This window comes from Dysidea avara, chromosome 2 (genome assembly GCF_963678975.1).
Source record: "Dysidea avara chromosome 2, odDysAvar1.4, whole genome shotgun sequence".
In the NCBI taxonomy this organism is placed as follows: domain Eukaryota; kingdom Metazoa; phylum Porifera; class Demospongiae; order Dictyoceratida; family Dysideidae; genus Dysidea; species Dysidea avara.
This window is the reverse complement of record NC_089273.1, coordinates 21,602,880-21,630,770: the sequence shown is the minus strand read 5'-3', so window position 1 is coordinate 21,630,770 and position 27,891 is coordinate 21,602,880. Positions and strand designations below refer to the sequence as shown.

Sequence of the window (27,891 nt, the reverse complement as noted above, 5' to 3'; positions counted from 1 at the left end):
GGGCACTGAAACAGGTATGGTATTATACAGTATATATAATTTGTACATTTACTGATAAAATATTTAAAGTACATCTACTTCATCTTTTCTTCTTCCTGTAGTAAAGAAAAAAACGTAGGTTAAAAAAGTCCCAAAGCTGGTATACAAATACAAAAAGAAATGAAATCTAATCCAAAACAGCCAAGCTGTAAAAAAAGTGTGCGGCCCTCAGAAAGGCTATGGTGAAAAAAGATGTGAAATCCAAGGTGGCGGCCAAGAAATGGCTGTGATGGTAGGTTAATGGTAAAAATTTTAATAAAGACAATTCAGGTGAATTTTTGTGGCTCTTCACAAAATTTACCTAAATTGTCATTATTAAAATTTTTACCATTAACCTACCATCACAGCCATTTCTTGGCTGCCACCTTGGATTTCACATCTTTTTTCACCATAGCCTTTCTGAGGGCCGCACACTTTTTTTACAGCTTGGCTGTTTTGGATTAGATAATAATAATATAATAATAATAATCACGGTTTTCAGCCCCACTCCAAGAAAGATAATTTCGTTGTGATATCATTCTGAGGGGGGGCTAAGCCCCCCCCCCCCCCTTTCCGCCGCCTATGATGTCAACTGGACCTTTACATTGGAAATGTTATAAATTCAGTACATAATACATAATATTTTATGTTATTTATTTTTCACTGCATGCATGCTGAAGACATGTAAAAAGAATTTTCTTTTACTTATTCTTTAGCATAAAAAAATCTACATGTACATGCACCACGCACACTTTAGATAGTGAATGCACATGTCTGGTATCTACATGGAGTTCTCTTTCATATTGTTGATTGGCATATTTTCCAGATTGTTTATGTAAGCTTTCACAACCCTTCTATCAGTGCAAAAGAATAAAATTCACACACATAATATTCGTACATAAAAGCTAATAGTCAGTGAATTCTGGTTAACACGTTCCATTGGAAATTCGATATCATTACCTATACATTTTAATCACAGTATAGTAAGTCCAGTTAGCAATGTTGTTGCATATACCACTGCCTACTTGACTTATTGTATATCAAGACACACGGTAGTGTGTCGTGCGGCCCAAGAAGCCGGCGCGCAACACCCGTGAGTATATTGACAGGAAGAAAGAAAACGCAATTTTCGCACCTCCGTAGCTCTGTGATGCCTTGATGAAACAAGACGATGTTTGCTGTGGACATTCCCTCCACCTTCAGCACTCCACATTCCAAATTTGAGCGAAATCGCTTCAAGCGTTCCCGGGATATGCGACTTCAAAAATTGGCTTAGTTTCTTCGTTTTTTTTCTTCTTATTTTTCTTCCTCTTTTCGCACACTTACAAAAACTGCTATAAAACGCGAACACAATATCCGATTGCCTTGAAATTTGGCACACAGAAGGGGGGTATAACGGCGCATCACTGTACCAACTTTGGCTGGAATACGATAAACAGCGAAAGAGTTATGAGCGATTATTCACGAAAAATAACACCAATATATTGTCACGCCTACAGGGTAAACCGCGTATGGGAAGAAGCTGAAAATTGGTGGGTGAATAGGTTAACTATTGAACCTCAAACCTTTTGTGGTTTGAAAGTAATCGAGCTAAAAACCAGGAAGATACAACGAAAAAACCAACAGTGTGTAACAATTACGCAATCGAGATTAGCTAATAAAAACTACTATACTTACCACGCCTACCAGATAAACCGCTTGGGGTAATGCTTTGAAAATCGCTGTATAGATGGAGCAATCATCTTAGAAAGGCTCTTCAATGGCGTAGAAGAATCAGACTTAAAGCCACGGAGTTATAACACGAAATCCAACTTGGTGCAGCAAGTACGAGATCGAGATACTCTAATAGAGCAGTCACCCTAATAGAGCAGTCACCCTAATAGAGCAGTCACCCTAATAGAGCAGTCATCCTGAAGAGAATTCAAGAGATCAGCAAGAAACAAGTAACCTGTATAGAGATCAGCTACAAACAAGTCACCCTGTAGAGAGATCAGCTACAAACAATTCACCCTGCAGAGATCAGCTAAAAGAAGTTACCTTGTAGGGAGTTCATGCAATAATGGAAAGAGATAGTTCAGCTAGAAGAAATCACCTTGTAGAGTTCAGCTACAAAGAAACTACCATGTAGAGAGTTCAGTTACAAACAAATCGCCCTGCATGTAGAGAGATCAATAGAAGAAATTACCTTGTAGATAGTTCAGCTACAAAGAAACCATCATGTAGAGAGTTCAGCTACAAACAAATCTCCCTGTAGAGAGATCAGCTAGAAGAAGTTTCCTTGTAGAGAGTTCAGCTACAAACAAATCACCCTCTAGAAAAATCAGCTAGAAGAAGTCACCTTGTAGAGACTTCAGTTACAAAGAAACCATCATGTAGAGAGTTCAGCTACAAACTAGTGACCTTGTAGAGACATCAGCTAAAAGAAGTTACCTTATAGAGAGATCAGCTACAGAGAAACCATCATGTAGAGAGTTCAGCTACAAACAAAGCTCCCTGTAGAGAGATCAGCTAGAAGAAATTACCTTGTAGAGAGTTCAGCTACAAAGAAACCACCATGTAGAGAGTTCAGCTGCAAAGCAATCACCTGTAGAGAGTTTGGCTACAAATAAATCTCTTTGTATAGAGAGATCAGCTAGAAGAAGTTTCCTTGTAGAGAGTTCAGCTACAAACAAATCACCATGTAGAAAGATCAGCTAGAAGAATTTACCTTGTGGATAGTTCAGCTACAAAAAAACCATCATGTAGAGAGTTCAGCTGCAAACAAATCACCTGTAGAAAGTTCAGCTACAAACAAATTTCCCTGTAGAAAGATCAGCTAGAAGAAGTCACCTTGTAGAGAGTTCAGCTACAAAGAAACCATCATGTAGAGAGTTCAGCTGCAAACAATCACCTGTAGAGAGTTCAGCTACAAACAAATCTCCCTTAGAAAGATCAGCTAGAAGAAGTTTCCTTGTAGAGAGTTCAGCTACAAACAAATCACCCAGTAGAAAGATCAGCTAGAAGAAGTTACCTTGTGGAGAGTTCAGCTACAAAGAAACCATCATGTAGAGAGTTCAGCTGCAAACAAATACCTGTAGAGAGTTCAGCTACAAACAAATCTCCCTGTAGAGAGATCAGCTAGAAGAAGTTACCTTGTAGAGAGTTCAGCTACAAAGAAACCATCATGTAGAGAGTTCAGCTACAAACAAAACTCCCTGTAGAGAGATCAGCTAGAAGAAGTTACCTTGTAAAGAGTTCAGCTACAAAGAAACCACCATGTAGAGAGTTCAGCTGCAAAGAAATCACCTATAGAGAGTTTGGCTACAAACAAATCTCCCTGTAGAGAGATCAGCTAGAATATCAGCTAAAAGAAGTTACCTTGTGGAGAGTTCAGCTATAAAGAAACCATCATGTAGAGAGTTCAGCTGCAAACAAATCACCTGTAGAGAGTTCAGCTACAAACAAAACTCCCTGTAGAAAGATCAGCTAGAAGAAATTACCTTGTGGAGAGTTCAGCTACAAAGAAACCACCATGTAGAGAATTCAGCTGCAAAGAAATCACCTGTAGAGAGTTTTGCTACAAACAAATCTCTCTGTAGAGAGATCAGCTAGAAGAAGTTTCCTTGTAGAGAGTTCAGCTACAAAGAAATCACCCTGTAGAAAGATCAGCTAGAAGAAGTTACCTTGTGGAGAGTTCAGCTACAAAGAAACCATCATGTAGAGAGTTCAGCTGCAAACAAATCACCTGTAGAGAGTTCAGCTACAAACAAATCTCCCTGTAGAGAGATCAGCTAGAAGAAATTACCTTGTAGAGAGTCCAGTTACAAAGAAATCACCCTGTAGAAAGATCAGCTAGAAGAAGTTACCTTGTGGAGAGTTCAGCTACAAAGAAACCATCACATAGAGAGTTCAGCTGCAAACAAATCACCTGTAGAGAGTTCAGCTACAAACAAATCTCCCTATAAAGAGATCAGCTAGAAGAAGTTTCCTTGTAGAGAGTTCAGCTACAAAGAAATCACCCTGTAGAAAGATCAGCTAGAAGAAGTTACCTTGTGGAGAGTTCAGCTACAAAGAAACCATTCTGTAAAGAGCTCAGCTGCAAACAAATCACCTGCACAGAATTCAGCTACAAACAAATCACCCTGTAGAGAGATCGTCTAGAAGAAGTTACCTTGTAGATAGTTCATCTACAAACAAATCACCCTATAGAGAGATCAGCTAGAAAAAGTTACCTTGTAGATTATTCAGCTACAAACAATTCACTCTGTAGAGAGAGCAGCAAGAAGAAGTCACCTTGTAGAGTGTTCAGTTACAAAGAAACCACCATGGAGAGTTCTGTAATAAATATATGTATTATATATATAATTTGTACATTTACTGATAAAATCAGAAATATTTAAAGTACATCTGCTTCATCTTTTCTTGTTCCTGTGGTAAAGAAAAAAAGACAGGTTAAATAAGTCCCAAAGCCGCTATGGCCGGCTTTGGGGTATAGAAATACAAAAAGAAATGAAATCTAATCCAAAACAACCAAGCTGTAAAAAAACAGTGCGGCCCTCAAAAAGGCTATGGTGAAAAAAGATGTGAAATCCAAGGTGGCGGCCAAGAAATGGCTGTGATGGTAGATTAATGGTAAAAAATTTAATAACGGCAATTTAGGTGAATTTTTTGCCAAGACCAAGCGGCACAAAAATTCACCTGAATTGTCGTTATTAAAATTTTTACCATTAATCTACCATCACAGCCCTTTCTTGGCCGCCACCTTGGATTTCACATCTTTTTTCACCATAGCCTTTTTGAGGGCCGCACTGTTTTTTTACAGCTTGGTTGTTTTGGATTAGATTCTCTTAAGTATTGGGAAAGAAACTTTTCTGATACATCACCAGGGATGATAAACTGATGTTGATGAAGCTATCTGAGGTTAGATATTGTATTGGTACCAGAAATATGATCGTAGTTGTATGGAAGGAGTGAAGTGATGAGCAAGTTTGTGGAATAGGTCTTTTCTCTTGTAGGGTTGGCCATTAAGGAAATTATCTGCCACACTACTATAATAACTATAATTGGGAAGAACCCATCTCAGCACATCATTGGATTTTTTCAATGTCTTATTAAGTATTCATGATAGGGGTCCCATACTGACATACTCTAGCAGTAGTCTTATAATGGTAAAGTAGGCATTGCTACTACATATATGCAAGTTACAGCAAAGAAAATTTAGGGATCTGTTTGCTTTAATGCACATAGCTTGAATATGATGTGATCATTGTATGAAAAATAATTCTCAAGTATTGATGTTGTTTTGTTACTTGGCAGGGACATAGGGTAGGGGGTTCCAAGGGGTTAAGGCCCCCATAAAATTTACTTAGACTTTTGAGTTTACAGTAGGACCCTATTCACCCTAACACACCATTTAGTGTGGCAGGACAAAATGAGTGAGTAATAGTGTATGGCACAGCACAACAATTGATAAGCTTGCATTCATCTCTCAGGGAAGGATTACAGAGGTAACATGAGCCCTCTTAAAAATTTGCTTAAAAGATTGATATAGTCTAATAGAGCAGTCAGGTATAATATACTCTAATAGAGAAGTCACGTTTACTCTAATAGAACAAAGCCACCTAGTGGAATCAGACAGCATAACACATAGAGACATATAGACATGTGTAAGTGGTAGTTATCCCACTGGTTAGGAACCATGAATCCACTGATACAAATGGAATGACTTACAATCAAAAACACCAAAGCTATAGCAATATAAGGCCATGCTCAGTTTTGCATTTAATGTTAGAATGTTTGAAAAACTCTACAAATGAAGTTTCTTAACATAATTATCTAGTATTAGCTTCATCCCAGGACACTTATATGCATTACAATTAATGTGCTATTTTTTGCATAAAATTAAAATATTGTAAGTTTCTCATCAGCTAGGGGCACACTGGGGCTGTGCCCCCAGACTCCTGCATCTGGTAACCCAATACTGCTGTTGGAATCCCCCTTCAAAAAATCCTGGCTATGCCCCTGCTTGGAGAGTTTCATCATTTAATTTATATTCAAGTTTAATGGCAGATGATGATCTTGTGCTTCTTAATACTACAATGTTCAATCGTATCTGCCAATTTCTAGTCCAGTTAAGAATGGTATTGAGGTAGCTTGAAGGCACAGTGAATCTTCTAATGAATCAATTATTCTATACACAATGCAATCATCAGCGAACAGCCAAACTCATCGATGTTGTTAATGTATAATGAAAACATGAGAGGTCCCGAAATGGTTCCCTATGGAACTGCAAACTTTACGGGTAGGTTACCGGAGACATGGTTTACTTGTTGGGTTTCTTTTAGTCAGCCATTGCTCTATCCTTTTAATAAGGTCACCATTAATTTCATAGTACTTTAGTTTGTTCAGTAGTCATCTGTTTGGAATTTCATCAAAGGCTTTGCAAAATCTAAAAAGATAGAGTCTATTTAATTTTTTTCTTGGTGTCCATAACTTTAAGAACATCATCAGTCAGTAGCAGTAGCAGACTTAGACCATGCTGATGTTTATTAATGATGTTACTGTTATTGAGATGGTCCATTATGAACAATATGTTCCATTACTTTACAACATGTAGACAGAGTGTCTTGGGACTCTCCGTGCACACTACCTGAGAAATCCAATTATAGAAATCATACTTTATTTGCTGTAGCTTATCATGTTGCAGCAAAGCTGGCATACCTATGAAATTGTGAACTACCGTAAAGTAGGATATTGTTAGGGAGGGTGCAGGAGAGCAGCCCTCAGTTTGCTACGGTTTAGCTACTATAACTTAGTAACCCAGTTGTCAGGCACCTTGACCTAGCCCTAGCCTTGTTCAAAATCTCCATTCATACACACACACACACACACACACACACACACACACACACACACACACACACACACAAAGCAAAGTCTAAAAGCAAAGCTTTCAGCTGCTGCTAAGTGGTCATGCTACCCACTGGCCAGCACTGTGTCACTGTGTGCTACTCAGGTGCTATGAGTCAGTGCAGGCATTCCCTCCTGGGACAGGACTAGTAACTTACAGGAGGCAGTACCATGTCTCACAGGTGAAGGTGTGAGCAACCAAAGTCCCACCTTGACCTTCAACTGCCATATAGAGACATGAACAGTTGAACATTTGCTTCCCCAGTTTACACCAGGTACCCATTAATGTTACACAGCTGGGTGGGCTGCTTCCCCAGTTGGCACCAGGCCACCAGGTCCTATTACAATAGCTAGGTAGACTGGAGCAATGTGAATAAAGTATCTTTCTCAAGGAAACAACAACACCAGAGTGGCCTAAGCTGGAAATCGAACCTGGAACCTTTTGATTACCAGACTGACTCCCTTGCCAGCTGCCCCACACAAACAACCATGCACACACACGCACACACACACAATCAATCTGGTAACAATCTGCTAGAGAGTCAAGCATTGATTTTCTCTGTACTGCTTGTGACATCATGTTATTAATTGTAACTCAGTGGATTTGTTAATTTTTAATTATGGATGAAGTCATGATAATTTTTTATTGTTTTTGCATTACTTCATCAGGTTCAGTCATTGTCAGTGTATGTCATCAAATAGTCAATGTGGTATGGTGACACTGATGATATCAGTGAACCTCTCTGGTACAAGTTGGAAGTAGATGAACCCATCATCACCTCTGGTGACGGAGCATATTTATGAGGATTTTCAGGAAACCACTTCTGAAATTTGAACTTGTACCAGGAACACTGGACTATCATAGTTTGGCAGCACAAACACACAGAACAAATGGGAACAAGACAAGGCAAATAGCTATACAGTGTAATAGGATATCCTTCAAATGCTAGTGGACTAAGGAAGTATAAGGGTATGTATTGAAATCTGTATAAAGATTGACATACTCTAATAGAGCAGTCACGTGTTTCTATAGTGCAGTGGAAACTACTCTAGTAGAACATTCATAGTAGAACATAATAATAATATTATTAATGTAAAGAGACTAGAATTAATCTTAAATGTTTCATTTTAATTGAAGAATTTGGATATTTGTATGACTATTGTCCATAATAATTGTCATATAGGACTAAAGGGAACCAAGCATATAATTATCATTGAAATACTATTCATAAAAAATTGTTAATCTAGAAAATTTGAGAATTTTAATTTACACAATCTGTCAGCAGCACTGCCCCCCTCTTCCAGATTCTGCACTGTGGCTATAACTCAAATTTAATGGAAAAATCCTGGATACACCCCTGAACCAGATAAAGTTACAACAGGCTCCTCCTACCTTCTGACCAAGAGAACCTGAAATATATGGATAACCTACAGTAAGGCCTTTGACATGATAGCGCTAGTTGACTGGGTTTAGTACCAGGATGTCATGGAACTATGCTATTCTAGCTACTTCATGACTATTAAATGTTGTTGTCTGCAATATCTATGGTGATCATTTCACACCCTTAATTCACTCTGGCAAACTCATGGTCATCCATTAACCACATCCTCAGGATGGGGCATTTGGGGCAAATGTCCCCCCCTCCTTCAAGAAATTGCATACAAGATCGAGATACTCTAATAGAGCAGTCAATTACTCTAATAAAGCAGTCACAACGTTCATGAGGCAGTGCAGCTTACTTATGAAGCTATAAATAGGATTTTATTTTACATAACATACGTGATATAATATGTTTGGTAAAGGATAACTAGCTATTATTGTTGCGACCTTTTTTTTTTTTGCTCTTCAACTTTTTTCAGCAAGGTGATACTATCATAAACTTGATCATTGTTGCTGTCCTATCCTACATTGCTACTGTCATTGTCTACCATTTCAACCTTCACTGTTATTATCACTGCTCCTAAACACCCAAACCCAGCTTATTCCTAGCCTCAAACTGCACACTTTCATTTCCTCAACCCAAGACTTTAAATTACAGTTGTAATCATACTGACCACAGTATAGCAGGTAGCTACACTTTACATTTACTAAATAATTGAATTTATTAGTTGTATTATAGCATTGTCTACAGTTATTTTGTAAAGCTTACCTTATAAGTAGTACTTGAGGGTTTTTAAACAAGAGTTCATGCATAGTGAGGGAGAGTATCTAACTGCCAATACAGCCTGTACAAAATCACTGTGTAAATGTATTATGAACTCTTGGTTTTAAATTACATTTCTATATCACCATTCTTCTTTCAGGCACCCAACTTAGCACTTTCTCCCACGCCTGTTCTCAAAAGAAATTGTTGTTTTGTGTTTTCATTTTTCTTTGTATTTATGAATGGTGTCCTCTGTATTAACTGTTTTGTGGCTTAATTGAAAATAAAGATAATTAACTGAATCTCTTGTGCCAAAATGATTGTTCTATTAGAGTAGTTTACCATTATAGGTGGTTGCTCTATTAGAGTACGTTAAGCTTTTCTCCATCATGTGAACAATACGGTTACAGTGTTTACCTGTATACCAGATAGTCTGCAGGTGTTTAGAATTAGCTAGGTATTTGTAAACATTAAGTTCTTCCTAATAGAGTAAGTTAGTCTTGTAGCAACTTAGTAGAAGTAACTCAGGCCACACTTTTGGCCTTGATTATGACAGCCAGCCACCATGAAGTTATTGTGAGCTACAGAGGCAGATTTCTATATATTTTCGCAGCCTTTCATGATTCTACTATACAATACTGTGTGATAAAGTTGATCAATATTCCATGCATTATTTAGTAAAATTTAAGGAGATTCTAGTAAACCTACCCATGGACCTCTTTTCACCAGTTACTCTCACAAGTGCATTTAGCTTAAGTTGTTCCAGTAATTTTATGTTATTTCATTTCCATCATTTCATATATACTGTGCAGCAAGTTCCCCAAGTACGTAAGATTTTCAGCGACTTCAAGTTTTCTGATAAGGTTAAGTGTACAGACACTACGTTTCCTCCACTAATAGAATAGAAATCACCATTCATGCTGTCCCTGTTAAAATTAAAGTGATAAAAGAAAGGCATGACACAGTGTACAATAAACACTGGTAAATACACTATTCCTGTAGTAAACATTGTCAGTTAATCTACAAAATGGTGCGGTCATGACCAGTATCTGATTATCTGCTGGTAGTGCCATCCCATCGTTTGATGTAAACTTTGTGAAAGTGCTGTGAGCTAATGGACAATTGTTTTAATATGTTTGTAATGTATTAAGATAATTTCAATTCCCACATTAATGTAGAATAGGATATGATAATCTTGTTAGTAGATGCCAAACCCATGCAATGTGTATGTGGTTAAAGTTATATTGCTGATGTGACTTGCTATAAATTTATGCGTAATATATTTTAACTACACTGCTAAAATCTCACAATGTTATAGTACACAAACAACCACCCACTTACTATATTTTTTCTTAGAATCACAAAACTATGAATATTAAGATGATATATATATGATGACCTCTTATCTTCTTACAGGCACTGTTGATGTCACTGTAACATGTAACACTGTGTACCAGCATTGTTGGGCTTTCATATTGGTAGGTGCATTAGTTTGGTGGTACTGACATAATCACACTTCTCTAGTGCATAATGAAAGGAAATTTTTCTTTATTTGTATAGCCTTAAGTAATAGCCAAAATGAAATTGGTGAATTATAGCTCAGGTCATAATTACTTGTCTCATTTTCTCTAATAAAGCAGTAAGGCAATAATTTATTAACTACTCCAATAGAACAGTCACTTTAGTGAAAACTAGCTTTTTCCGAATTTCTACATAATTATACTATTTCACTCCCACCCCAGCTGTCATCATTACCTCTAACTTGGATTTGTTCATGAGACAATACTGTCACGCAGTCAAGAGTACATTCATGTGTTAGTGATAAATCAAATTATGACATTTTTATTGTTTTTGTTAAATACAAGATGTAGTACCACTAAATCAGTACTATATAGCTAGTAGTGTTATAGCTCTATAGGTGGACCTAGTAGGGCCTGGGCCCTACCAAAGGACAGCTACCTGATCTGCTTTGCAATTTCAAAATGTTTTAATAAAACAGTCATATATGTACAAATACTCTAATATTTGCCAAGATGATCACACAAGGAGGCTTGGTACAATGAACTGGAGTCAGGAGTTGTAACTTCAGATAGGTACAGACTTTTTACATGTATGCAAGTTTTGAATATTGTGACTGATCTATTAGAGTATTTGCATGACGTATTGAAGTATTATGAACTTGCAGGTAGAGTTCTTTGGTAGGATCCAGGCCCTACCAAGGCCTACCCTAGATACACCACTACTAGCTATGGATATAGTACTGACTTGGTGGTGCTTCATGTTAAATATGACACAGCATATACACAATTGTCAATGTCACTATATTTCAGTTGTACTTCAGAATAATACAAAACCATGTTTGGAATGCTCAGTGAATAAATGACTTTTATAGCAACATTTGATTACCATTGCCCCTCTATCAATGAATTTACTGTAGGTATGAAATAAAGTGACCTCTCCAAGTTTTAAAAGAATAGCATCTATATACATCATGAAATATGGCATACATTTGTGGATTTCCATACATTATGTATGTGATTGCCTATAATATTCCCCTTTTGGTTATCTCATACATGATATCAATGTGTAGGAAACCATGGAAAACCACAAATTCAACAAAGATGTCATATGTCACGAACTATAATTTTTCAGAGGTTACTTGAGATGTTCACAGTTCATAATGTAATGATACGGACAATGTTTATTATGAAATTCATCTATTATCAAAAAAGTGATGTTTATAATTAACAGTACCTTCCCTACACACAAGACTTTGCTTGCAATGTCCACACACTTGCAATTTCATTATGCTAGTTTTGTAAATATACATCTAAAGGAGTTCCTACATAAGAGTGTGCTAGTTCATAGTATCTAACTACACAAAATGTATCATGTGTATATACAAGCATATACATTTGTATGGCCAATTATAGTCTATCCAGTGATATCTACACTGCTTTGATTGTTCTTTCTCTAACCTATCTGACGAATCACTTACTTTCAAGAAATGTCCATTGTTGCCTTGTTCCTTGTTTATGTAAAGTTCCTTTGAGAGCATTGCTTAAAAATGGAGGAGGTGTCTGACCTATTTCTATAGGTAAGGTTCTGTAGCACTTGGCCAGTAGATTTGCGCTGTTTAGCTGTTCGTCCAATTCTTTTAGGAGTGTTTGTTTAGGAGTGTCTTTTAGGAGAGTTTAGGAGTGTTAGGCGCTTCTTTTTGGAAAGTGCTATTCGTATTACTCATCACTACATTTCCCTAAATGTTTCAGATTCTATTTTTTATTAAGACTTTACAGCACAAGTGCTGGAGGCCTGTTGGTCACCTGGTCCTATAGCCTGTTTAAAGTTGCTATATAAAGTATGTTTGAAAAGGTGCAGAAAGGAGAAAAAATCCATGACTGGACCTGGGCAGCCTCAAACCCGATTAACCCTCAAACGCATACAGGAGTCTGCCATGCAATCTGGATGTTTTCTCCTTGTCAATTTTGTGTATATATACATGTATCCACAGGATCTCTATACCTTGTCATTATTGAAAATTGATATGAAAATCCTTAAAATTTAATATTGTTATTCTTTCTTCATCTGTATAACTGATGATTCCCAAAGATTACAGCTTGAGTTAAGAGGTGGTACTGCAGCTTGCTTTTGGCTCACGCCATGTCTTAGTCTCCTTTGGGATACAACCAAGTGATCCGTTGGGTTCTTTGCTTTGTCAATAGATTTGATGAAGTTCAATTATTCTGTTAAACATCATGATCTTGCCAATTTCCATATTTGGTTTAAATAGTAAATAATTTATTAGTTCAAGATCTTCCCTGCTGAAGTATATCGTGACTCTTTCCCAGATTTTCCATCTACCACCATATAACATGTTGGCATTGTTTGGAGCTCAATTTGGGGAAAGATTGAGTATTTTTATCAGTTCCTATCTAATTTACTAGCAAAAGTAGTGGGTGTTCACGATAGTATAATTACCAGCTTTGAGGACTCCCAGGTGAACTCCATCTCTTACATTGTTGTTTAAAATTGTCCATCTTCTTCGCACAGTCCCATTAACTATGTTTTGCTTGTTTCTTGAACTATTTAATCTTAATCTAAAAGCTGCTTGAGTTCAATTTTTACAATGTAGCCTTCCTTGTGGCCAAATTACTTTACCATTAGGTGGTCTGGATCTTATTGTTCTGCTGCAGCATCTTTTTCTTGGGTTCATGCAATAGTATTGGTTTACTGGCTTCTCAACTTCTTTCAAATATAAGTAGACGTTCAGGATTTAACCTTCCCTGATGAAAACATAGCTCTTATAAGAATCATCTTCTGATATTTCTATTCTTTTGTTTCTCACCACAACTTGCAGGCTGTGTAAGATTAATGTCAGTATGACCAGCTTTTTCAAGAGCAAGCTGGTCTTACAGCCATCTCACTTACAGCTCATCTGGAACCCCTAGGAACGATGTGTTTCTTATGATGATGACTCCCATCCTGGTGATGTTTACGGATGTTTATCACCCTGATTTTCACTATAGCAGTATAGCTATGGTCTTCCTGCATATTTAAATGTTTCAGTTTGTAGCACTATTCAGGTTACACATTTTTCCTCCTCTTCATGTGCTGGAGCAGCTGCTGCAGCTGGAGAGCTGGAGAAGGATGAGATGTGGTAGAGGGAGCAAAGTATAACTTAAGCTTGTTGTCAAAACTTTTGGCGCTTGGTCTCCTTTTGCTCCTCGAGCTCTTTATTCCATTGCTGACTGCACTTTTGCCAAGAGTGGTGCTTCTACTAAAATGGCTTTGAGAAACTTACTGGAACTTTTGCTGTACTAGTGTCACTTTGGATAAACAATGCCTGGATGATTTTATGTTACTGGGCTCTGCAGTGTGTGTGGTGATTTCCCTTTGGCCTTTTCTTACTTCACAGTTTTGTAACTGATTTAGTTTTAGTTACTTAGCTTGTAGTTTAGTTTATATTTAATGTGGTTGTGGTTTTATTACATTTTGTTTTATTACTAACCTTTTGCCACTTATTTTATCTTCCATAGTAAATTGCATAACTAAATTTCTAACAGCAAACTGTATGCCATTAATTTCCAGTCATTGCATACATCAGACACCACAATCAAAACAAACCAAGTGTTTTATAAAATACATGAACATCATGGACAGGCTACATCTGAATGTAGTCCAGGAAAGTAACTATAGCTTGGCTATAATGTAGCTGGGCAGTACCTTTAATCTGCCCATACACTGTGTTCAATGGTCATGGTACATAGTTACATTTGTGCAGAACAAAAAATATGACTGATCAAGTTTTATTATTGTCAACAACATTTTATCATTTTGCTTGTAGTTTTAAAATTACCTTGTAACAACTCACAATTTGTTTCATAAACAAATAATTTATAAGTTAAAATATTACTGCATACAGCTGTGCAGGTATAGTGCTACAAATTGGATCAAAAATCTAAATAATACTACATGTGCAATAATCAAAAAGTACAAGTTGCAGTTTTGTGTCAAGGTAATTACAATATTACAATAATAAATGGCTAAGTGCCAACTATGTCAGCATACAACACTAATAAGTGCACACTAGTAAAGTAGTATAGCATTGTTGTAACAAATACTAAAACTGTGCATGTATCTGTATTATGTGTAGGTGTGTGTACTTCTGTGTGTGTGTGTGTGTGTGTGTGTGTGTGTGTGTGTGTGTGTGTGTGTGTGTGTGCGGAAGGTAGAGCAGGTGTGTGTGTGTGCGGATGGTAGAGCAGGTGTGTGTATTACACATAAACATGAATGTCAGGATTATCAGAAAACATCATTTTCACTTGCTCTTTTCCCTGCTCACTAACATAATTTTCACACAAAGCTAACAAGCTCATAATTATGTTCTCACATTTAACAACTCCTGCAATTGTTATAACTCCATCTGTTTGTAACTTGTTCCCACCAATCAACAAAACTTGTAATCTAGGATTTCTGGCTAATACAAAACATAATTCACCAATTACTCCATCAGTAATGTTATTATTACTAAGTGTTAACACCTGTAGTTTGGATTTGTGTTTTAATGATTCAAAGATCTTCAATGCTCCTATAGTTCCCAACATGTTGTCACTTAGATATAGTTCTTGAAGGGTGTAACAGTTAGATATGGTGACTGCCAATTCATCTGCAACTTCTTTAGTAACTCCATTGTGAAACAAATCAAGCTTTCTTAATCTGACTACGTTATTAAGAGAATGGACAATTTTACATATTCCTACAGACTGTAAATTGTTATTACCAAGTAGCAAATCTTCCAGAAGATCATTACTAGAAATTGCAGCAGATAATTCTTCGGCTGAATCATCACTGATTCCATTACTACACAGACTTAATATTCTCAACTTGGAAACATGTTTTAATGCTCGACAGATTTGCACGACTCCAGTGTCCAGTAGTCCATTACCATCCAGCCACAGTTGTTCTAGTGTTGGGTTACTATATATCACAGCTACTACATTATCAGCTGACTGATAACCAATACTGTTAAAACTCAAGTCAAGTACCTGTAGTGTTGACATACACTTCAATGAGTTTAAAATGAACATGGCCCCAGCAGTGTTTAATTGATTACCCCTAAGCCATAATTGTTGAAGGACATTATTAGAGTGTAACTTAGTTGCTAATTCAAAAGCAGCAGTTTCATCAACATTACTGTGCTCCAAATCAACAACCTTTAGTGTTGAAATCACAGAAAGTGACTGAATCATAACAGTTGCATTTACTTTGTGTTTTACTTTTTCTAAATTATATAGAAAACTATGTTGGTCTATCACTTGTTGTGGATTAAAAAGATCAATATGAAGTGTATCAGTAGTATCATATGGAATGTTACTTAGCTGGTAGTTAAGTTTAGCAGTGTGAGCAATACTTGACTTTTGTATTTCCATATTTAGCATTTCAACACGACTATACTCCCCAAATGATTCTAAATCCACTTTAGTACCATGTAAGTTCAATATCTCTAAATGACATAGAAACTTCTCAAACATTTGGTCTACAGTACTCATACTCAATCCACCTAATAATAATGCTTCAAGAGTGTTAATGTCTCCAGTCACTGATGTCAGGTCAGTCATTTTAGAAGGATCAACACAATTACATTGTAAATCTAATACAATTAAATGTTTAGTACTTTTTTTACAAGCTTTTGCTACTTCAATCAAACTAGATGATAACAAATTACCAGCCAAGTATAGTTTCTTAAGGAGAGGATTGTTATTAATGGCTAGTACCAAATCACCTGCTACTTCTTCAGTCATTTTCATGTTACTGAGATATAAAACAACAAGTGATGAAACACCTTGAAGAGCTCTAATAATAACAACTGTTTTGTTGTGAAGTATGTTATCACCGAGGTACAGCCCTTGTATTCTATTATTACTTAGTATTACTGATGCTATACATTCTGCAGTTTCTTCAGTAATTCTGTTATTTCTGATATTGAAGTGTGCTAATGTTGACAATTGTTGTAGTGATTGACAAATAGTCATTACTCCAGTTTTTAACCTGTTGTTTTTTAATTGTAACACTTCCAATGAACAATTACTCCTAATAGCAGTTGCTAAATCATTAGCAACTTCATCTGACATATACCAATTACCCAAATATAGTGATGTGAGAGTGTTAATCTTAGATATCACTGACACTACAGCATCTGCTGCTTCTTTAGTAATTAGAATATTACTGATGACTAATACTTTCAGTTTTGACAATTTACTTAATGATTTAGTGATTGTTATAATACCACTTGTTAGTCTATTATCAGTTAATCTCAGATCTTCTAGGGAGGAATTACTTGCAATAGCAGATGCTAGAAAATCAGCTACTTCTTCTGACATGTCATTACCAGATAAATCCAATTCTGCAAGTGTTGTAATCTTACTCAAAGATTGTAGAATTGTACTTGCACATGATCTCAAATCATTGTTTGCTAACCACAGTTTTTGTAAACTATTATGATCAATGACTGCTGCTAGATCATCAGCTATTATACCTGATGTGTTGTTGTTTTCAAGGTCTAACACTTTAAGAGATGATACTTCTTTTAAAGCTCTTATTATCTTTAGTGCTCCTGATCCTAGTTTATTGTTACCAAGATATAACTCTCCTATTCCAGAATTAATTTTTATTACTGATGCTATAGAATCTGCTGCTTCCTCGGAAATTAAGTTACTTTTGACACTAAGATATTTCAGTGTTGATATGTTACTTAATGATTTAGCAATTGTCACAATACCACTTGTTGTTAGTCTATTATCAGTTAATCTCAGATCTTCTAGGGAGGAATTACTTGCAATAGCAGATGCTAGAAAATCAGCTACTTCTTCTGACATGTCATTACCAGATAAATCCAATTCTGCAAGTGTTGTAATCTTACTCAAAGATTGTAGAATTGTACTTGCACATGATCTCAAATCATTGTTTGCTAACCACAGTTTTTGTAAACTATTATGATCAATGACTGCTGCTAGATCATCAGCTATTATACCTGATGTGTTGTTGTTTTCAAGGTCTAACACTTTAAGAGATGATACTTCTTTTAAAGCTCTTATTATCTTTAGTGCTCCTGATCCTAGTTTATTGTTACCAAGATATAACTCTCCTATTCCAGAATTAATTTTTATTACTGATGCTATAGAATCTGCTGCTTCCTCGGAAATTAAGTTACTTTTGACACTAAGACATTTCAGTGTTGATATGTTACTTAATGATTTAGCAATTGTCACAATACCACTTGTTGTTAGTCTATTATCAGTTAATCTCAGATCTTCTAGGGAGGAATTACTTGCAATAGCAGATGCTAGAAAATCAGCTACTTCTTCTGACATGTCATTACCAGATAAATCCAATTCTGCAAGTGTTGTAATCTTACTCAAAGATTGTAGAATTGTACTTGCACATGATCTCAAATCATTGTTTGCTAACCACAGTTTTTGTAAACTATTATGATCAATGACTGCTGCTAGATCATCAGCTATTATACCTGATGTGTTGTTGTTTTCAAGGTCTAACACTTTAAGAGATGATACTTCTTTTAAAGCTCTTATTATCTTTAGTGCTCCTGATCCTAGTTTATTGTTACCAAGATATAACTCTCCTATTCCAGAATTAATTTTTATTACTGATGCTATAGAATCTGCTGCTTCCTCGGAAATTAAGTTACTTTTGACACTAAGATATTTCAGTGTTGATATGTTACTTGATGATTTAGCAATTGTCACAATACCACTTGTTGTTAGTCTATTATCAGTTAATCTCAGATCTTCTAGGGAGGAATTACTTGCAATAGCAGATACTAGAAAATCAGCTACTTCTTCTGACATGTCATTACCAGATAAATCCAATTCTGCAAGTGTTGTAATCTTACTCAAAGATTGTAGAATTGTACTTGCACATGATCTCAAATCATTGTTTGCTAACCACAGTTTTTGTAAACTATTATGATCAATGACTGCTGCTAGATCATCAGCTATTATACCTGATGTGTTGTTGTTGTTGAGGTCTAACACTTTAAGAGATGATACTTCTTTTAAAGCTCTTATTATCTTTAGTGCTCCTGATCCTAGTTTATTGTTACCAAGATATAACTCTCCTATTCCAGAATTAATTTTTATTACTGATGCTATAGAATCTGCTGCTTCCTCGGAAATTAAGTTACTTTTGACACTAAGACATTTCAGTGTTGATATGTTACTTAATGATTTAGCAATTGTCACAATACCACTTGTTGTTAGTCTATTATCAGTTAATCTCAGATCTTCTAGGGAGGAATTACTTGCAATAGCAGATGCTAGAAAATCAGCTACTTCTTCTGACATGTCATTACCAGATAAATCCAATTCTGCAAGTGTTGTAATCTTACTCAAAGATTGTAGAATTGTACTTGCACATGATCTCAAATCATTGTTTGCTAACCACAGTTTTTGTAAACTATTATGATCAATGACTGCTGCTAGATCATCAGCTATTATACCTGATGTGTTGTTGTTTTCAAGGTCTAACACTTTAAGAGATGATACTTCTTTTAAAGCTCTTATTATCTTTAGTGCTCCTGCTCCTAGTTTATTGTTACCAAGATATAACTCTCCTATTCCAGAATTAATTTTTATTACTGATGCTATAGAATCTGCTGCTTCCTCGGAAATTAAGTTACTTTTGACACTAAGATATTTCAGTGTTGATATGTTACTTAATGATTTAGCAATTGTCACAATACCACTTGTTGTTAGTCTATTATCAGTTAATCTCAGAGCTTCTAAGGAGGAATTACTTGCAATAGCAGATGCTAGAAAATCAGCTACTTCTTCTGACATGTCATTACCAGACAAATTTAAGTGTGTAAGTGTTGTAATCTTACTCAAAGATTGTAGAATTGTACTTGCACATGATCTCAAATCATTGTTTGCTAACCACAGTTTTTGTAAACTATTATGATCAATGACTGCTGCTAGATCATCAGCTATTATACCTGATGTGTTGTTGTTGTTGAGGTCTAACACTTTAAGAGATGATACTTCTTTTAAAGCTCTTATTATCTTTAGTGCTCCTGCTCCTAGTTTATTGTTACCAAGATATAACTCTCCTATTCCAGTATTAATTTTTATTACTGATGCTATAGAATCTGCTGCTTCTTCTGACATGTCATTACCAGATAAATTTAATTGCTTAAGTGTTGTAATCTTACTCAAAGATTGTAGAATTGTACTTGCACATGATCTCAAATCATTGTTTGCTAACCACAGTTTTTGTAAACTATTATGATCAATGACTGCTGCTAGATCATCAGCTATTATACCTGATGTGTTGTTGTTTTCAAGGTCTAACACTTTAAGAGATGATACTTCTTTTAAAGCTCTTATTATCTTTAGTGCTCCTGATCCTAGTTTATTGTTACCAAGATATAACTCTCCTATTCCAGAATTAATTTTTATTACTGATGCTATAGAATCTGCTGCTTCCTCGGAAATTAAGTTACTTTTGACACTAAGATATTTCAGTGTTGATATGTTACTTAATGATTTAGCAATTGTCACAATACCACTTGTTGTTAGTCTATTATCAGTTAATCTCAGATCTTCTAGGGAGGAATTACTTGCAATAGCAGATGCTAGAAAATCAGCTACTTCTTCTGACATGTCATTACCAGATAAATCCAATTCTGCAAGTGTTGTAATCTTACTCAAAGATTGTAGAATTGTACTTGCACATGATCTCAAATCATTGTTTGCTAACCACAGTTTTTGTAAACTATTATGATCAATGACTGCTGCTAGATCATCAGCTATTATACCTGATGTGTTGCTGTTGTTGAGGTCTAACACTTTAAGAGATGATACTTCTTTTAAAGCTCTTATTATCTTTAGTGCTCCTGCTCCTAGTTTATTGTTACCAAGATATAACTCTCCTATTCCAGAATTAATTTTTATTACTGATGCTATAGAATCTGCTGCTTCCTCGGAAATTAAGTTACTTTTGACACTAAGATATTTCAGTGTTGATATGTTACTTAATGATTTAGCAATTGTCACAATACCACTTGTTGTTAGTCTATTATCAGTTAATCTCAGATCTTCTAGGGAGGAATTACTTGCAATAGCAGATACTAGAAAATCAGCTACTTCTTCTGACATGTCATTACCAGATAAATCCAATTCTGCAAGTGTTGTAATCTTACTCAAAGATTGTAGAATTGTACTTGCACATGATCTCAAATCATTGTTTGCTAACCACAGTTTTTGTAAACTATTATGATCAATGACTGCTGCTAGATCATCAGCTATTATACCTGATGTGTTGTTGTTGTTGAGGTCTAACACTTTAAGAGATGATACTTCTTTCAAAGCTCTTATTATCTTTAGTGCTCCTGCTCCTAGTTTATTGTTACCAAGATATAACTCTCCTATTCCAGTATTAATTTTTATTACTGATGCTATAGAATCTGCTGCTTCTTCTGACATGTCATTACCAGATAAATTTAATTTCTTAAGTGTTGTAATCTTACTCAAAGATTGTAGAATTGTACTTGCACATGATCTCAAATCATTGTTTGCTAACCACAGTTTTTGTAAACTATTATGATCAATGACTGCTGCTAGATCATCAGCTATTATACCTGATGTGTTGTTGTTGTTGAGGTCTAACACTTTAAGAGATGATACTTCTTTTAAAGCTCTTATTATCTTTAGTGTTGCTGCTCCTAGTTTATTGTCACCAAGATATAATTCTTCTATTCCAGTATTAATTTTTATTACTGATGCTATAGAATCTGCTGCTTCCTCGGAAATTAAGTTACTTTTGACACTAAGATATTTCAGTGTTGATATGTTACTTAATGATTTAGCAATTGTCCCAATACCACTTGTTGTTAGTCTATTATCAGTTAATCTCAGAGCTTCTAAGGAGGAATTACTTGCAATAGCAGATGCTAGAAAATAAGCTACTTCTTCTGACATGTCATTACCAGACAAATTTAAGTGTGTAAGTGTTGTAATCTTACTCAAAGATTGTAGAATTGTACTTGCACATGATCTCAAATCATTGTTTCCTAACCACAGGTGTTGTAAACTATTATGATCAATGACCGCTGCTAGATCATCAGCTATTATACCTGATGTGTTGTTGTTGTCAAGGTCTAACACTTTAAGAGATGATACTTCTTTTAAAGCTCTTATTATCTTTAGTGCTCCTGCTCCTAATTTATTGTTACCAAGATATAACAGTTCTATTCCAGTATTACTTTTTATTACTGATGCTACAGCCACATCATCAATATGAGTGTTATCAATTATCAAAACTCTCAAAGATGAAATAGAGCTTAAAGCCTCCAATGTTATTTTACTTGCACTATTGTTAAATGTGCAATTCTCAAATTTTGCAATTATCATGTTACTAGTTTTGATGTAAAATGAAATTATTTTAGCAGTTTCATCAACTATATGACATTTCTTCATTATCAAATTTGTAATGGAGTCATTCATAGCAAGACCATCACTAACTTGCTGCTTATTAGCTCTGTATCCAATTAGTGTGGATACATTTACTATCACTACTGAATATTTTCTTTCTGTGTATAATTCTGATGCTATTTTGCAATATAAAGTTTCCTCAGAATTTTTGTCAATTACAAATCCCTCCATTAAGTTACCATTAGTGTTGTTTAATGATAAATAAAGTTTGTTCCAGTTAAATTCTGTGAAGTTAAACTTATTTAATAAAACAATGTCATCAACACTACTTAATAAAATATCTTCATGGCACTTCACTTCACTATTTTTAAAACAGAACAGTTTCGAGCTACCTAAAACACACTCATTAGCACAGAGTTTTGCTGTCTGAGAAAAAGTTTCAGGTGGATTTAAATTTGAGATATGAGGTAGTAGTTTGTTTCTTAACTCATTGCATGGTATACCATAAACTGAATAATTTAAAAGATCAAACATTGTTTTTTTGCCCAATCTTGCAAACATAATCCAACTATTTGTGTATTTTTCAACAAATAAGGAATTCTTAAGCAATTCAAACTGTTTGCAAGGATTCAGCAAATTAATATAATATGCTGCTAAGTACTCTTGTAAAGACAAGTGAAGAAAATTATAGGAAACACAATTATCAATCTTCTTCATACTAAAATATTGTGTGGACTTCAGTAAACCTAAACCATGGAAGTCCTTGTTGGCTGATGACAACATGGGACAAAACTTTTCAATATCTTCTGCTGTGAAGACAATTTTGTCATCTTTCAAATTATAGAAAGCAAACTTTGATAATTCAAAAAGATACTTCTTGTATAATTCTGGTAAATGCTTTAAAGGTAGAATTTTTGGGTTAGGTTTGTTTTCTAGTTTTTCTACATACCGAGATATTGCAAGAGTAACAAACTTTTCATATAACTCAGTTTGATCAGATGGTAATTCTTCAAATTCTCTGAAGGTACACACTAAAATTGTCATTATTATTGGTATGTAGCAAATGCTGTTGATAGTTTGGTGATTATTGAGGTAAGAAAACAGTTTTTCCATTTTATCAGGGTAATTTTTTAACTCTTGCTTAATGTACTCTTTTTTACTGTCATCAGTAAACCCCATCACTTCTACCCTGATGTCTCCAATATGTTGTAGTCTATCAGTTGCAGTAGGTCGAGATGTGATTATCAATTTACTTTTTGCAAAAACTTTACGATTTATGATACGATTTATGAAGGAATCACCTGAGGTATCAAAGTATTCATCATAACCATCCAAAATAATCATTACATCATCATTACTTCTGTTGATCAAAATATTTGCACATTGCTTCGAAAAGTTAGCAGCAGCTTGATCATAATTTTTGAAATAATGAATAAAACTTTCTAAGTCACGTATTTTCTTTATTTCAGGATCTCTTAAGTACACAAAGAATACCAGTTTAGTATCATTGAGCAATTGAGATTTTGCCCATCGATAAGCTATTTCTTTACTAAGTGTTGTTTTTCCCATTCCTGGAGCACCATCAATTATTATTACTTCAGCAATTATAGTAGTGCCATCACTTTTTTTAAATGGTTTAAATATATCTGAAATATCATGTGTGCTAACAATATTACTAGGTTGTGCCTTGTTAAATTGTGATAACTGACAATGGCTTGAAAGACCTTCTCTCATTAAGACTGCAATATCGACAATCCCTTTTTCACCACCTTGCTCCATGTGATGTATCAGTAACACATTAACAAAATGTTTAGGACTTAAATGGTACCATATTCCTTCCTGTGTAAAGTACCTCGTTTTTATGTAGTTGGTTTTGACACAGTCAGATAATTCTGCAACAGTACGAGCTACACAATATAAAAGGCTCATTATTTCAATGCAAATACAGCTTGCATATATATATATCAAGACACATCGTAGTGTGCCATGCAGCCCAAGAAGCTGGCGTGCCAAAAAGATAGGTTTAAAAGCCTCAAAGCCAGCCATAGGCCAGCTTTGGGATATACAAATACAAAAAGTGATATCTAACCCAAAACAGCCAAGCTGTAAAAAAATAGTGTAGTCCTCAAAAAGGCTATGGTGAAAAAAGATGTGAAATCCAAGGTAGCGGCCAAGAAATGGCTGTGATGGTAGGTTGATGGTAAAAATTTTAATAACGACAATTCAGGTGAATTTTGAGCGGCACCAAATTCACCTGAATTGTCGTTATTAAATTTTTTACCATTAACCTGCCATTTCTTGGCTGCCACCTTGGATTTCATCTTTTTTCACCATAGCCTTTTTGAGGGCTGCACTCTTATTTTTACAGCTTGGATTAGATATATGAAACATCTAAGTTTGTGTCCCTTCATATAAACTGGTGTATAAACAAATGCACTGCATTCATTCAGTGGTTCGAAGGGTGTATTATTCGAATGACATAAGAGAAGTTCGAATTTTGCACATTCACAAGTTGTGTACTACTGTAAGGTCTTTTAGCAGTACAATGGAACCTCGATTATCTGAACACTGATTAACCAAACTCTCTACTATCCAAACGAGTCATTGCAGCTGTAGCAAAATATTTGAATACCCAAACTGGTTGCACGTGATCACAAGTCAGCAAAAATGGCAATGAGTAATGAAGTACGTAAGTGAAAGCGAACTGTTTTGTCTGTAGAAGACAAGTTGAAAAACTGTAAGAAACTGAAGGCAGGGGCAACTCCAACATTATTGGCAAAAGAATACAACCTTGGAAAATCTATTATAACTGACATAAAGCAAAACGAGCAAAACCTGAAAGAATATGCCTTGAAGCTGGATAGTACAGATGGATCGAGCCGGGAAAGAATCAAGCAACAAGATGTTGGATGAAGCGCTATATATATATGGTTTGCCCAAAAGCGATCACAAGGTGTACCTATTTCGGGGCCGATTTTAACCAGTAAGGCTTTGAGCTGAACCAAAGATTGAACCCAAGTGATGAGGTGTTTAAAGCTAGCTCTGGGTGGCTGAGCTGATTTAAGTCTCGTCATGGCATCCATCAGCTTTCTTAAAGAATTTGTCCCTGAAGTTAAAAAATATTTAAAGGAAAGAAACCTTCCTATAAAAGCACTGCTTCTTATGGACAATGCACCTTGCCACCCCTGCCCAAATGTATTGGAATCACCTTCCAACCGTGGAATTAAACACCTATTCTTACCTCCGAATACTACCTCTCTTATTCAGCCTATGGACCAAGGAGTCCTTGAGTGTATGAAAAGAAGATACAGAAAAGAATTGCTTTAAAAGTTACTTCTGGCTGATGCAGGCACGATTGACCCGGAAAACACGATCATAGATTTTTGGAAGAGAATCAACATTAAGGATGCTATCTTTATGGTAGCAGCAGCATGGAATGATATCCCTGGAACTACAATACGGGAAAGCTGGAGGAAGCTTTATAAATCCAATGATGAAACATCTACAGCACTCCATGATGCAGACCGCCATGGAAGCTCTACCATTTCTACTTCCACTGATCAACCAGAGCCAATAGACATACAACCAGTGGAGGATTTTCTTCACTCACTGAGCAGGATACATGGCTGCAATGAGTGTGATATAACAGACGTACAGGAGTGGATACAGATGGACAGTGGTGATCAAGGCTATGAGTTATTGAATGATGAGCAAATTATATGTGTCATTCAATCAAATGAAAATGACGACGACGACGACGATGATCAAAATGTGACCGGATCTGTGAAAAACCGACACAATAGCACATTTTTTGAATTCCTGTTTATTAAATAGTTGTAATATACTTAGCCAAGTGTACCTTCTAGCAAAGTTTCAGCCTCAAGTGCCAATAACTTTCGGAGTTACAGCCCTACAAAGGACGTAGCAGCAACAGAAAGATAGATTTGTACAGCAAGTATAGGGAAAATAAATCACAGGCGCTTACTAAAACGGTTGTAACTAACAAATGGATTGACGCACTGGGCTGAAAGTTTCACCATCGTGTTCGCCATGGATAGGGGAATCAGTTACTGGGTACATTTGTCCTTCTATCACCTTTCTTCACTGCATACAAAGGAGAAATTCATGAAGAAAAATCAATCGCATATGATCGCTTCGACATGACGTAAACAAACGCTCATAACTTCCGTATCCATGGGTCTACTGCATTGAAACAAAGATGTTCCAACTCCTCTTGAGTAGGCAAATAAGATGATATCCAGGTCTTCATTGTTAGTCCCTTCCTTCACTAAGAAAGAGGCGTTCAAAAAATTAATGAATTTTTTTTCAATAATACACAATTATTTCACCCATTATTTTCAATGCTTTATACTGGAAATTTAGGCTTGTGCTATTGTGTCGGGTTTTCGCAGATCCGGTCACAAATAATGATGAAACAGATACTGCATCAACATTCCTTCCCATGGTCAGGTTCACAACATGTTGACTCAATGCCTTCCTTGGATTGAAAGGCAACCAGAAGTTTTAGCATCTCACATTTGTGCTATAAATAACTTGATAGAACTGGCAGCTACAAAGAGAAAAACTAACATGAAACAAATCAAAATAACATCATTTTAAAGTACATCATGATTTATACTACATAACAATTGAGTTTACTCTACAATGTTCGATCTTATGTACTTTCGATTATTTGAACACCCTTCCCCCCCAAATAGTTCGGATAATCAAGGTTCCATTGTAGCTGCATCTTGTTTTGTGGTTTCTCCATCTGCTATATCTTGTTAAACAGACGAATTCGAATAATACTGTCAACGTGAGAAATTCCATTTGCCAAAGGAGACAAAACAATAAGTATTGTTTAATGGATTAAGCTACAATACACTCAAAATTATGCCAACTACATATTATGTAGCTAACTGTACATACAATATTCATCAAAGCTTCGAATGTTGCATTCAAACCTTCTAAGCATAAAATTGACATTCATTTATGCCTTAATATACCGCATTAAAGTTTTAATTGATTTTACATCATACAAGATGGCATCACTAACTAGTCCAGCGCCTAAGCCAAATATTCATTCACTTTTTGATAAAAGCACCAATTTTTTTACAGAGTATATGGAGCGTGCACTAAGTGTTTTAAGAAGGGGAGGCACGTAAAAAGTCCCCAGGAACACCCCTTTTTGCACCCTGACAAGAAAACTATTTGTTACTATTAAAAATCAATCATGTTTCTATCAAGTTAACTGCTGGGCCTAGTATCATAGTAGTACAAAGCATACAGCTGGAACATAATAGCCTATTAGTAATCTATAAAAATAAATAAATAGTTTTCTCACCTAGGCAGTAAACAAAATCACTAAAATTTCCATTTGCAGGGATTCTGTTAAAGTTTTGGACCTTCAATGCTAACAATTGTGTAGTACTATGTACAAGGATCATCCTGATGTGTATCGTTTCTTTATTAAAGGATTATAACAAAAGTTATTTAATGTTAAAGTCACAGGTGGATATCTCAACAGAAAACCATGAACTACAGCAGTTCAATTATCAAGCACAGAGCTTGAACAAAAGGTCCCTTGTCCTTATACTGGGCACCATATGAAAGGTAATTAAATTTCTAGTTTAATGAAGGCAGTTGCAAGTTGTTTCAACATCTTGTTCTCAAGTTACAGTGCTTTCAATTCAGTGTAATATAGCATAAGCAAGAAAAGCACACAGATGAGTATTAAGGCATCTCTTAGAGTGCTGTGATAATGATCAAAATAAGCATAAAGGAGCTGGGTTCCAATGAAGTGAGATTTTGAGCACTAAGAAGTACCTTATGACACATCCTTGTGCTTTTCTTGCTTATGTTATATTACACTGAATTGAAAGCACTGTAACTTG

General features: G+C 35.5%; 1 protein-coding gene across 1 annotated transcript in view; it reads right to left on the bottom strand.

The window, feature by feature from the left end:
- Positions 1-14,824: 14,824 nt before the first annotated feature.
- Positions 14,825-27,891, bottom strand: part of LOC136247924 (protein NLRC5-like) — a 66,641-nt gene continuing 53,574 nt past the window's right edge. Inside the window, exon 4 of the mRNA XM_066039743.1 lies at positions 14,825-23,904. Coding sequence (XP_065895815.1) covers positions 14,825-23,904 — 9,080 coding nt within the window. The remainder of the gene's footprint in view (positions 23,905-27,891) is intronic.